Source organism: Mauremys reevesii, linkage group 1 (assembly GCF_016161935.1).
Source record: "Mauremys reevesii isolate NIE-2019 linkage group 1, ASM1616193v1, whole genome shotgun sequence".
Lineage (NCBI taxonomy): Eukaryota > Metazoa > Chordata > Testudines > Geoemydidae > Mauremys > Mauremys reevesii.
In genome coordinates, this window is record NC_052623.1 from 354,155,502 (window position 1) to 354,169,122 (window position 13,621).

Consider the following 13,621-nt stretch of genomic DNA (forward strand, 5'->3'; position numbering starts at 1 on the left):
GTCCCGGAAGGGGGAGGTCAGGGGACACGGAGCAGGGGGGTTGGATGGGTCGGAGGTTCTGAGGGGGGCAGTCAGGGGATGGGAAGTGTGTGGGGGCAGATGGGAGGCAGGGGCCAGGCTGTTTGGGGAGGCACGGCCTTCCCTACCCAGCCCGCCATACAGTTTTGCCACCCCGATGTGGCCCTCGGGCCAAAAAGTTTGCCCACCCCTGGTCTAGCTGGTTTAGGTTCCGATCCCACAAGGGGCTCTGTCCTGCGAGGTGCTGAGTACCTACAGTGCTTCGTGAGGCTCTTGGCACTTTGTAGGATCAAACCCCTTAGGGTGTGTCGACAGTGCGGCTTGGAGTGAACCTCTCAGCCCGGGTTCAAAGACTAGTGCTAATGGGACTTGCGCTAGTGTGCTAAAAAGAGCTGTGCGGGTGCTGTGACTTGGTCTGGAGCTCAGGTTCTCCAGCCGGGGTGGGGAGGGATGGGACTCGAGAGTCCGAGATTCAGCCTGAGTTGCAATGTCCGCACGCTAGCAGGAGCCATCCGTGAACCCAGGCTGGGTGGGGCTCACTCCCAAAGGTAGTGTGGACATACGGAAAGAGACACAGGGGGGTGGCTTCAATCACAGATGGGCCCGAACCAAAACTCCAGAGCCCAACGCTGGGAATGCTTTGCAACTGTGAACCTGTTTCTAGTTAGAATAATTAATTCAATCTTAAAGCTAAGCCAAAATGGCCGTGCTGTGGTTTATAGGCAATGCACTCTAACCCCCTAGTGCTGGTGATTAATAACTGTCTCTAAAACAGTCCTATGGGACAGACATCGCTTGTGGCTGGTACCTTTGTATGTTCATATAGCACCTCGCACAATGGGACCCTGGGCCATGACTGGCGCTCCCAGGTACTACAGCAATACAAGTGAATAATTATAATCTGTGATATTGTATTTGTAGAGTGTCATAACTATAAAGGGAAGGGAACAGCCCTCCTGTGTACAATACTATAAAATCCCTCCTGGCCAGAGACACCAAAATCCTTTTACCTGTAAAGGGTTAAGAAGCTCAGGTAACCTGGCTGACACCTGACCCAAAGGACCAATAAGGGGACAAGATACTTTCAAATCTTGGTGGGGGGAAGGCTTTTGTTTGTGCTCTTTGTTTTGAGGGTTGTTCGCTCTTGGGACTAAGAGGGACCAGACATCAATCCAGGCTCTCCAAATCTTTCTGAACCAGTCTCTCATATTTCAAACTTTTAAGTAACAGCCAGGCAAGGCGTGTTAGGTTTATCTTTGTTTTCTCAACTTGTAAATGTTCCTTTTTGCTAAGAGGATTTACCTCTGTTTCCTGTAACTTTGAACCTAAGACTAGAGGGGGTTCCTCTGGGCTCTATGAATCTGATTACCCTGTAAAGTTATTTTCCATCCTGATTTTAGAGAGATGATTTTTAACTTTCTTTAATTAAAAGCCTTCTTTTTAAGAACCTGATTGATTTGTCCTTGTTTTAAGATCCAAGGGGGTTGGATCTGCACTCACCAGGAATTGGTGGGGAGAAAGGAAGGGGAATGGTTAATTTCTCCTTGTTTTAAGATCCAAGGGTTTGGATCGGTGTTCAGCAGGAAATTGGTGGAGGAGTCTCTTAAGGCTACCCAGGGAAGGGTTATAGTACTTGGGAGGGAGATATTCATGGGGGGAGGAGACAGAGTTTCCCAAATAACTCTTAAATGGTTTGGGTGGTGGCAGAAAAACCAAATCTAAGCTGGTAATTGTTCTCATGCAGGTCCCCACATCTGTACCCTAGAGTTCAGAGTGGGGAAGGAACCTTGACATAGGGCACTTATGGCCTTGGTACTGTATCAAAGCTCAAAAATATTCATACAGCAAAATTATCTCAGAATTACAGTCGTCCCCCCACCCCAACCCACTTGGAATCTCTTCAGTTCTCAAGTCATTCCCACCTAGCCTACTGGATAAAGGGTTAAAAAAAACCACCCCAAGATTGTGCCTATTGTGCCACTTTATGGTGTATAAATGAGAGTTGAAAATTTTATTTTGTTCATTTCTCCTTCTCCCACCCCAAAATTGCCATTTACTTAGTACAGCGGTTCTCAAACTGTGAGTCATGACCCCGTTTTAATGGGGTCGCCACGGCCAGCGTTAGACTTGCTGGGTCCTGGGGCTGAAGCCGAAGCCCAAGCTTCACTGCCCTAGGCTGGTCAGGTAGTAATTTTTGTTATCAGAAGGGGGTTGCAGTGCAGTGACGTTCGAGAACTGCTGACTTAATACATTCAAGCCCTGTCTAGGCTGGAAGACTAGTGGAGCTCTAGTGAAATGGTGACAGCACAAGAACCAAGAGTAAAACCTGAGCCATTGAGAGGGGATTGTTATTCAGAGTGTTTAATGTTCTTAGGGTTGTTCTGTAGTTCTACTTGACTGCAAAGCAATGCTTGAGTAAGATTTTGGAAAAAAGTTGTCTATGTTAAAAACTCATCACCATATGTGCCCTGAGACACGCCCCCTCCAGCAAAATCAGAAAACACCAACACTGGCATTGCTTTAAAAAGAAGCAGGGCGGGGGGAACCAACCTTTCATGGCCTCTTTATCCAACATGAAGAAGTAAGCAAGGTGCAGAGGCTCCTGTAGACAGGCCTTCACTGAAGGCTGCTCTCCAGTGACATGGGCCCCGCGTCCTGACTCCCACGCTACATTTCCTTTTTTTTTTTTTTTTTAAATGCTGGTGAACGTTGAGCAGTGTGGGGAGAATTGGAACAGTTAGCGGCACTTCCAGGTGATCTGTGGCCCTGCCTGCTCTAGAGAAATCAGCGCTGGCATAGATACATCTGGAGTTACACCAGTGCAAACCTCTAGTGAAGACACGCGGCAGACTGTAAAGCAGAGCTTACCCCAGCAATGTGTCGGTCTAAATCTTGCTTTACGTTGGTGCAGCACATCAGGGCCTTGTGCTAGTGTAACTACATCGCTATAGTTACACTGGTGCAAATGTCTCTGAAATAGACAGCGCCAACGTGATGAGGGTGGATGGGGAGGAAGTTACATGGGTGCAGAAGTAGGCTGGTGTATTGGGACTTCCTGGAGACTGTAATTTAGCTACAACGAGTCAGGAAAAAGATCTTGGAGTTATCGTGGATAGTTCTCTGAAGATGTCCACGCAGTGTGCAGAGGCGGTCAAAAAAGCAAACAGGATGTTAGGAATCATTAAAAAGGGGATAGAGAATAAGACTGAGAATATATTATTGCCCTTATATAAATCCATGGTACGCCCACATCTCGAATACTGTGTACAGATGTGGTCTCCTCACCTCAAAAAAGATATTCTAGCACTAGAAAAGGTTCAGAAAAGAGCAACTAGAATGATTAGGGGTTTAGAGAGGGTCCCATATGAGGAAAGATTAAAGAGGCTAGGACTCTTCAGTTTGGAAAAGAGAAGACTAAGGGGGGACATGATAGAGGTATATAAAATCATGAATGATGTTGAGAAAGTGGATAAGGAAAAGTTATTTACTTATTCCCATAATATAAGAACTAGGGGTCACCAAATGAAATTAATAGGCAGCAGGTTTAAAACAAATAAAAGGAAGTTCTTCTTCACGCAGCGCACAGTCAACTTGTGGAACTCCTTACCTGAGGAGGTTGTGAAGGCTAGGACTATAACAATGTTTAAAAGGGGACTGGATAAATTCATGGTGGCTAAGTCCATAAATGGCTATTAGCCAGGATGGGTAAGAATGGTGTCCCTAGCCTCTGTTCGTCAGAGGATGGAGATGGATGGCAGGAGAGAGATCACTGATCATTGCCTGTTAGGTTCACTCCCTCTGGGGCACCTGGCATTGGCCACTGTCGGTAGACAGATACTGGGCTAGATGGACCTTTGGTCTGACCCGGTACGGCCTTTCTTATGTTCTTATGTTCTTATGTCTTCCTTGATCCGGATTAATAATTTCTCTGCGAGTGTGCATGGCATAAAGGGACCCACGGACTCGGCTCTGTGCACTGATTAACCCCAAACATGTGCTTCTGAGCCCTCTCCCCCATTTGACTATACTACTCTTTACCAATTCCCCAGCCTGTACGCCAGCTACTCTTACTAGAGATGCTGAAAAAGGTACAAAGTGGCAGAGACTGTCTATAAAAATATTTATTAGATTCAGTGGTGCAAAGCAATGTGTTCATGTATTGTACAGCATGAGGGATTGGCTGAGGACTAGTCCAGGGTGGAGTAGGGGGCTATTTGAAAAGGAGAATCTAGGCACGTGCCCTCCCTGGGAGGGAAAACGGCAATGTAAAATATTTCCATTACAATGGCCATTGTGTAACATCTGTAAAAGTGCTATGCTGGTGGTGGTGGTGTGGTCCAAAGGACATCTGTCTCTTGTCTTCTGGATGCACCTGGAACGTGCAAGCATCTGGGATCAGATTCTAACGTGTTTCTGAAAGATTCCTGAGCAAATGATCATGGCTGACCCCAAAATAGTTAGACGTGAGTTTTCTGATTCTCAGACTTGCTCTTTACTCAGGATTTTTCTGGTAGCGGCAGGAAAACAAGCCGTGTTCTTCACTTGATGGCTTCGTAGGTAAATGCCATCTGAAAGAGAATGGATAACAGAGGTCATGGAACTGAGGAGAGGAAAGACTGTAAGGTGTGTGTTCAGTCACTGCTGGACGAAGTTAAAATGTGCTTTAATAAATTATTTAGGTCCATGCACATTGACACATGCAGGGAACAAAATGTCTTGTGTAATATTGTTGTGGGGCAGCTCCAGAGTCAGGTGGGGATTGCTGTGGGGTGAGATGCATGAAGGTTTGGGCGGGCAGCTGGAGGAGAGAACATTGGACGTACTTGTCAAAGGCATTTGGCAGGTCAGAGTAGAGATGGTGTGTGATTGTATGTTTACACTACGAAATTAGGTCGGATTTATAGAAGTCGGTTCTTTAGAAATCGTTTTTATACAGTCGATTGTGTGTGTCCCCACACAAAATGCTCTAAGTGCATTAAGTCGGTGGACTGCGTCCATAGTATCGAGGCTAGCGTTGACTTCCAGAGCGTTGCACTGTGGGTAGCTGTGAGTAGCTGTCCCACAGTTCCCACAGTCTCCGCTGCCCATTGGGATTCTGGGTTGAGATCCCAATGCCTGATGGGGCCAAAACAGTGTCGCAGGTGGTTCTGGGTAAATGTCGTCAGGCCCCCCTCTCCCTCCCTCCGTGAAAGCAACGGCAGACAATCGTTTCACGCCTTTTTTCCTGAGTTACCTGAACAGACGCCATACCACGGCAAGCATGGAGCCCACTCAGCTCACCGTCACCGTACGTTTCCTGGGTGCTGGCAGACGTGGGACTGCATTGCTACACAGCAGCCGCTCATTGCCTTTTGGCAGCAGACAGTGCATTACGATTGGTAGCCATTGTCATCATATTCCTGGGTGCTTTTTTAACCGACCTCAGTGAGAACAGTCAGGGGTGCCTGGGCTCAGCCAGGTCATTCCCATCTTCTGCCGAGCACCCAGGAGTTGATGATGGCTAGCAATCGTAATGCAGCATCTTCTGCTGAGCACCCAGGAGCTGACGATGGCTAGCAAACTGCACCGTCTGCTGCCACCCTAAAGATGTAACAGATAGATAGATCAAAACAAGGAATAGACCCAATTTGTTTTGTATTCATTTACTTCCTCCCTCTCGCCGTGAAATCAATGGCCTGCTAAACCCAGGGTTTTGAGTTTGATCCTTGAGGGGGCCATTTTGTGTGTGACAGTTGTTTGTGTTTCTCCTTGATGCAAAGCCACCCCCTTTGTGGACTGTAATTCCCTGTAAGCCATGTCGTCAGTCGCCCCTCCCTCCATCAGAGCAGACAATTGTTTCGCGCCTTCTTTCAGCCCAGACACCATAGCACTGGGATCCTGGAGCCCACTCAGATCACCGCAGCAATTATGAGCACTGTAAACACCACGCACAGTATCCTGGAGTATATGCAGAACCAGAACCTGCCAAAGCAAAACCAGGCGAGGAGGTGACGGCAACGCGGTAACGAGAGTGATGAGGACATAGACATGGACATTGACTTCTCGCAAAGTACAGGCCCCGGCAATGTGGACATCATGGTGTTAATGGGGCAGGTTCATGCCGTGGAACGCCAATTTTGGGCCCGGGAAACAAGCACAGACTGGTGGGACTGCATAGTGTTGCAGGTCTGGGATGATTCCCAGTGACTGTGAAATTTTTGCATGCATAAGGGCCACTTTCATGGAACTTTGTGACTTGCTTTCCTCTGCCCTGAAGCACCAGAATACCAAGATGAGAGCTGCCCTCATAGTTCACAAGCGAGTGGCGATAGCCCTGTGGAAGCTTGCAACGCCAGACAGCTACCGGTCAGTCAGGCATCAATTTGGAGTGGGCAAATCTTCTGTGGAGGCTGCTGTGATCCAAGTAGCCCATGCAATAAAATATCTGCTGATATCAAGGGTAGTGACTCTGGGAAACGTGCAGGTCATAGTTGATGACTTTGCTTCAATGGGATTCCCTAACTGTGGTGGGGCAATAGACGGAACCCATATCCCTATCTTGGCACCGGAGCACCACGCCAGTGAGTACATAAACCGAAAGGGGTATTTTTCAATGGTGCTGCAAGCACTGGTGGATCACAAGGGAGATTTCACCAACATCAGTGTGGGATGGCCGGGAAAGGTACATGACGCTCTCGTCTTCAGGAACTCCGGTTTGTTTCAAAAGCTGCAGGAAGGGACTTTCTTCCCAGACCAGAAAATAACCATTGGGGATGTTGAAATGCCTATAGTTATCCTTGGGGACCCAGCCTACCCCTCAATGCCATGGCTCATGAAGCCATACACAGGCAGCCTGGACAGTAGTCAGGAACTGTTCAACTACAGGCTGAGCAAGTGCAGAATGGTGGTAGAATGTGCATTTGGACGTTTAAAAGCGCGCTGGCGCAGTTTACTGACTCAGATCTCAGCGAAACCAATATTCCCATTGTTATCACTGCTTGCTGCGCGCTCCACAATATCTGTGAGAGTAAGGGGGAGATGTTTATGGCGGGGTGGGAGGTTGAGGCAAATTGCCTGGCCGCTGATTATGCGCAGCCAGACACCAGGGCAGTTAGAAGAGCACAGCAGGGTGCGCTGTGCATCAGAGAAGCTTTGAAAACCAGTTTCATAACTGGCCAGGCTACGGTGTGAAAGTTCTGTTTGTTTCTCCTAGATGAACCCTCCCCTCCTTGGTTCACTCTACTTCCCTGTAAGCTAAACACCCTCCCCTCCCTCCTTTGATCACCGCTTGCAAAGGCAATAAAGTCATTGTTGCTTCACATTCATGCATTCTTTATTAATTCATCACACAAATCGGGGGATAACTGCCAAGGTAGCCCGGGAGGGGTGGGGGTGGAGGGAAGGACAAGACCACACCGCACTTTAAAAGTTAAACTTAAAAATTTTAAAACTTATTGAAGGCCAGCCTTCTGTTGCTTGGAGAATCCTCTGGGGTGGAGTGACTGGGTAGCCGGAGGCTGCCCCCCCCGCGTTCTTGGGCATCTGGGTGAGGAGGCTGTGGAACTTGGGAAGGAGGGTGGTTGGTTACACAGGGGCTGTCACAGCGGCGGTCTGTGCTCCTGCTGCCTTTCCTGCAGCTCAACCATCCGCTGGAGCGTATCAGTTTGATGCTCCAGCAGTCGGAGCATCGACTCTTGCCTTCTGTCAGCAAGCTGACGCCACCTCTCCTCTTCAGCCCACCACCTCTCCTCGCGTTCCTGTGGTGCTTTCCTGCACTTTGACATCGTCTGCCTCCACGCATTCTGGTGGGCTCTGTCAGTGTGGGAGGACAGCAGTAGCTCTGAGAACATCTCATCCCGAGTGCGTTTTTTTCGCCTTCTAATCTTTGCTAGCCTCTGCAAAGGAGAAACGTTTGCAGCTGGTAGGGGGAAAGGGAGATTGGTAGTGAAAAAGACACATTTTAGAGAACAATAGGATCACTCTTTCCCGTTAAACCTTGCTGTTCACATGACACAGCACATGTGCTTTCATTACAAGGTAGCAATTTGCCTCTTATATTGAGGGCCTGCCGGTGTGGTGTGAGAGGTCACTCACGCAGGGCCAGGCAACAAAATTCGGCTTGCAGGCAGCCATGGTAAGCCACAGTCTTTTGGCTTCCTTAACCTTCATAACATGTGGGAGTGGTTTCAAACAGCAGCACCCTCGTTTCCCATACCAAGCGGCTGTTGGGTTGGCCATTTAAAATGGGTTTGCAATTTAAAAGGAGGGGCTGCGGTTTGTGGGTTAGCGTGCGGCACAAACCCAAATACCCTCCCACACACATGCTATTCTCTGGGATGATCACTTCACCGCTCCCCCCACCGCGTGGCTAACAGCGGGGAACATTTCTGTTCAGCCACAGGCAAACAGCCCAGCAGGAACGGGCACCTCTGAATGTCCCCTTAATAAAATCACCCTATTTCAACCAGGTGACCACGAATGATATCACTCTCCTGAGGATAACACAGAGAGATAAGGAATGAATGTTGTCTGAATGCCAGCAAACACCGGGATTTCTGCTCCATCCCCATGTAGCTGTACTGGCCGCGAATGCCAGGGCAGATTAATCATTAAACACGCTTGCTTTTAAACCATGTGTAATATTTACAAAGGTACGCTCACCAGAGGTCCCTTCTCCGCCTACAGAGGCCGTGAGCATGCCTTGGGTGGGTTCGGGGGGTACTGGCTCCAAGTCCAGGGTGAGAAACATATCTTGGCTGTTGGGGAAATCGGTTTCACCGCTTCCTTGCTGTGAGCTATCTTCAATCTCTTCATCATCTTCCTCGTCCCCAAAACCCACTTCCTTGTTGCATGATTCTCCATTGATGGAGTCAAAGGACAGGGTTGGGGTAGTGGTGGCTGCACCCCCTAGCATGGCACGCAGCTCAGCCCTGGACCTTCCGTTTGCCTCTCTGGTTTTGTGGTAGGCTTGCCTTAGTTCCTTCATTTCCACACGGCACTGCTGTGCGTCCCTGTTATGGCCTCTGTCCTTCATGCCCTTTGAGACTTTTGCTAATGTTTTGGCATTTCGTTTACTGCAACGGAGTTCAGCTAGCACGGATTCGTCTCCCCATATGGCGAGCAGATCCCATACCTCCCGTTCGGTCCATGCTGGAGCTCTTTTGTGATCCTGGGACTCCATCATGGTCACCTCTGCTGATGAGATCTGCACTCACCTGCACCTTGCCACGCTGGCCAAACAGGAAATGAGATTCAAAAGTTCGCAGGTCTTTTCCTGTCTACCTGGCCAGTGCATCTGAGCTGAGAGCGCTGTCCACAGCGGTCACAATGGAGCACTCTGGGATAGCTCCCGGAGGCCAATACCGTCGAATTGCCTCCACACTACCCCAAATTTGACCCAGCAAAGCCGATTTCAGCGCTAATCCCCTCGTTGGAGGTGGAGTAAAGAAATCGATTTAAAGAGCCCTTTAAGTCGAAAAAAAGGGCTTTGTCGTGTGGACGGGTCCAGGCTTAAATCGAGGTAACACTGCTAAATTCGACCTAAAATCGTAGTGTAGACCAGGCCTTACTCACCGGGCTGCAGGCCACCAGGCCTTCGCTGTCCATCTTTCCCAGCAGCACACCCCACCTCACTTTACATGACACATTTGGGACTCACTGTTCAGCCTTAGTGCGCCCTACAGCAGGGGTGGGAGGAGAAAATGCATGCAGGGCCATGAATGTAGGGCCGGGGCAGGGGGTTGGGGTGCAGGAGGGGGTGCAGTGTGCAGGAAGGGGCTCAGGGCAGGGGGCTGGGGCGCAGGATGGGTGCGGTGTGTACGAGGGGGCTCAGGGCAGGGGGTTGGGGCGCAGGATGGGTGGAGTGCAGGATGGGTGTGGGTGTACAAGGCGGCTCAGGGCAGGGGATTGGGGTGTGGCAGGGGGTTGGGGTGTGGGGTACAGGAGGGGTTTGGGGTATACGAAGGGGCTCAGGGCAGGGGGTTGGGGCGCAGGATGGGTGCGGTGTGTACGAGGGGGCTCAGGGCAGGGGGTTGGAGTGCAGGATGGGTGCGGTGTGTACGAGGGGGCTCAGGGCAGGGGGTTGGGGTGCAGGATGGGTGCGGTGTGTACGAGGGGGCTCAGGGCAGGGGGTTGGGGCGCAGGATGGGTGCGGTGTGTACGAGGGGGCTCAGGGCAGGGGGTTGGGGCATGGGATGGGTGTGGGATGCACGAGAGGGCTTGGCAGGGGGTTGGGGTACAGGAGAGGGTACAGAGTGCGGGAGGGGGTTCACGGCAGGGGGTTGGGGTGTGGCAGGGATTAGGGTACGAGGTGCAGGAGGAGTTCAGGGTGCGGGCTCCAGCCCAGCGCCGCTTACCTTGAGTGGCTCCGGGGTGACAGTGGTGCGCATTGGGGCTAAGACAGGCTCCCTGCCTGCCCTGGCCCCGTGCTGCTCCTGGAAGTGCCTGGCACCACATTCCTGCAGCCCCTGAGGGAGGCAGGGGGGCAGAGGGTGCCGCGTGCTGCCCTCCCCTGCAGGTACCTCCCCTGAAGCTCCCATTGGCTGCGGTTCCCCATTCCCAGCCAATGGGAGCTGCGGGGGGCGGTGCCTGGAGGCGAGGGCAGCGCACGGAGCCCTCTGCCCCCTACCAGGAGCCGCAGGGACATGGTGCTGGCCGCTTCCAGCGGGTGGAAATCCCGCGGGCCAGATCCAAAGCCCTGACGGGCCAGATTCAGCCTGTGGGCCATAGTTTGCCCGCCTCTGCCCTACAGCACTATCCAAATCGTGTTTCAGAATAAGAACTGCTCCAATACCTGGAGCTGCAAACTGGGGTCTGATTTTGCAGGCAAACTGGCTGCACTCAGTTACCTAACAACCGACGGTACCCACAATAAAAGAGGCTGGTTTGGGGCCCTCTTCAAAATGAGACTCGAGACATGGAAAAGAAACGATTCACAGAGTCTCTGTATCTAGAAGACTCCAAGATTTTGTTATACGATAGGCACGTTCCCTCGATATCAGTGGTACGAAATAAGCTGGGTTGGTGCCCTCAGTAATATTGGATACAGAGGGCTACCAGTGTACTGCTCCTCTGCATGCATCACAGTGCTCTGGCAGGAGGTTACAGATAATATTTCTCAGCTACCTGATCGTTTCCTATTTGTTCCCCTGAATAATCCTGCCTGGGGATGGTGCAGCTCAGCTTTTTCCACACTTTGGAAGCTTTTGCCACCAGCTTTACTGTTTGCTGTAGGTTACAGAGGTGAAATACATAGTGAAAGAAAAATAAAGGAACGTGAGTGCTGCTCCGGTGCAACAGACCAAGGTCCATCAGACTTGGCCCCTGTCTGAGACAGGTATGAACTCCTGGCACTGCAAAGGGGAAGTGTATAATGTACCTAACTCTGCACTACTGTGCCATAGGGTAAGAGAGGAACTTCCTTCTGACTGCAACCAGTGATCAGTTTATGTCCCTGAAACACGAGGATGGCTAGCCCATATCATGGTCACCCTGTCTAGAGCACCTGCAGGTGCTATGTATAAGGAGAGACAGCGCTAATTCTTTTTCCAGTTCTTACTGCGCATTTTTCTTCACTATCAACATAGGAACTCAGCGAGGAAGGATGGTCTACTGATTAGGGCACTCATCTGGGACAGGAGAGCACCAGGGTCAATTCCTGGCTCTGCCACAGACTTCTTATATGATCTTGGGCAAGTCACTTAGTCTCTTGGTGTCTCAGTTCCCCTTCTGTAAAATGGGGGTAATTAGCACTGCCCTACCCCACAGATGGGTTGGGAGAAATATATATATTAAAGATTGTGAGGTGCTCAGATACTACAGATGGCGGGCAAATAAGTACCTGATACACCCAAATCATGTATGACAACAAAGGTTATATCCTTCCATCTGTTTTAAACTTGTGCCTTTGAATTTCATCAAGTTCCCTCTTGTTTTGGATTTATATGAAAGGGCCTAAGTGCTTGACTGATCTTCTCTGTTGTTTTAAATACCTCCATCATATCCCTTCTTATTCTGCCCCTTTCTAGACTAAGGACTCGTCCTTCTCTCTCTGTGTAGGAAGGCAGCTTCCTCCCCTCTCTATGCTTCCATTAATTTTTTCTTTCCCTTTTCTGGACCTTTCTTCTGTTCCATTTAGAGATAAGGTCACCTAGTTCATCTCTGTTTGGCAGGGCCAGATTGCTCCTAATGCCTTGTGCAGTCTAGTTTCAAATGACTGAACAGTGGGGATTCCAATACGTTCATTGGAATGCTATTCCACAGATGAATGGACCTACCACTGTCAGGCACTGGGGCAAACTTCTAAGTTTGCTCAAACTGATTCCTAAAATAAATTGAAGTTTTTTTTAAAAAAATCCTTATTTTAAATGTAAAAATGAAACTACTTTTTAAAAATCCAAGTAGATGCTGCAGCACTCACTTAAATAAAATCCCATTAGGTCTGATTTTCAGAAGTTCTGGCCACCCCCAACTTCAAATGACATCAATGGAAGTTGCAGGATTTCTGGGCATCTGAAAATGAGGCCCAATGTTTGTTTCTTTATGAATTAAGTATATCCAAAAGATGTTTTGCAGCTCACCTTTCTGTTCTCTCTGTCTGGGTCCTAGGTGGTCCTAAGCTGTGTTCTTCACTATCAGATCACCAACCGCTTCTTCTCTGGCGTCGTCTTTACACTGCATATAAGAGGCCACCCGAAGTTTTTTCAGAACTTTCCACATGGACAGTTCTCCTTGGGCATTTAAATGCCTGTGTGATTTCTCTTTTGAAAGCAACCATTCATTAAAATAAGAATTAAAAGATATGTCCAAGTTATCTAGACACTCTCTTATGGGTACAGGATGTTCAGCTCAAAGAACAGAGCAGGGATGCAGTAAGGTTTATGAGACCATTCCTATCCTCTCTTTGAAACGATGGTGGGCCAGGAAATCAGATCTTCTGCACACTTGCCACAGCTTAGAAATAAGGCTGTATTTCCAATCTCAAATTGAGTAGCTGACATGTGGTAATTGACAAGTCAGCACCTAATCCAACTGGCCTGTTGGTCTTTGTGAGCAGCAAGGATCCCGTCCCCTTTCAAGTTTAACGGATACACTGATTTCACTAAGTGTTATTGTTCAACCAGTCGATGTCACACAAGATGATGACATCATCTCTGTCCCTTCACTTGGTTGTTCTGGACCGTTTGAGCCACTGTCTTCTGGTGGTGTTCCATCCCTTTGTTCTGACTCCTCTGGGGTCATGGGAATGGCTATCACAGGTATTGTGTATTGTCGCCTCATGTGGCTGCAAAAGGAAAAATTCACAGGATCAGCAAATGTTGGAGACTGCACGCTAAAGGCATCTGCTATGCAGTCTGTGGACTAAAATGCTGAGCAGGAATGGGAAATGTCAGTAGGGAAACACATCAATCACAGACGGTCTCAGTCTTTGATTATTGACTAATTAGATACCAGGACGTGCTTCTGGGCTTCTTCGTTACACTAGGGCTTTGTTACAGCTCCAGCAGCATAACGGCGTCTTGAAGTGGATGTAAGTTATGACATTTGTGTGTTGTAAAGGACCCTGAGTGTAAAGGCGAGGGGGGAGGGATAGCTCAGTGGTTTGAGCATTGGTCTGCTAAACCCA

General features: G+C 49.3%; 1 protein-coding gene across 4 annotated transcripts in view; it reads right to left on the reverse strand.

Annotated features, from left to right (window-relative positions):
- Positions 1–4,155: 4,155 nt before the first annotated feature.
- The window catches only part of IL15RA (interleukin 15 receptor subunit alpha), a 76,315-nt gene continuing 66,849 nt past the window's right edge, over positions 4,156–13,621 (reverse strand). For all 4 annotated transcript variants that reach the window (XM_039519812.1, XM_039519811.1, XM_039519810.1 and 1 more), the window contains 2 exons: positions 12,576–13,279; positions 4,156–4,586 (listed from right to left, as the gene is read on the reverse strand). In XM_039519812.1, coding sequence (XP_039375746.1) covers positions 13,111–13,279 — 169 coding nt within the window. In that variant the 3' untranslated portion in view covers positions 4,156–4,586; positions 12,576–13,110. The remainder of the gene's footprint in view (positions 4,587–12,575; positions 13,280–13,621) is intronic.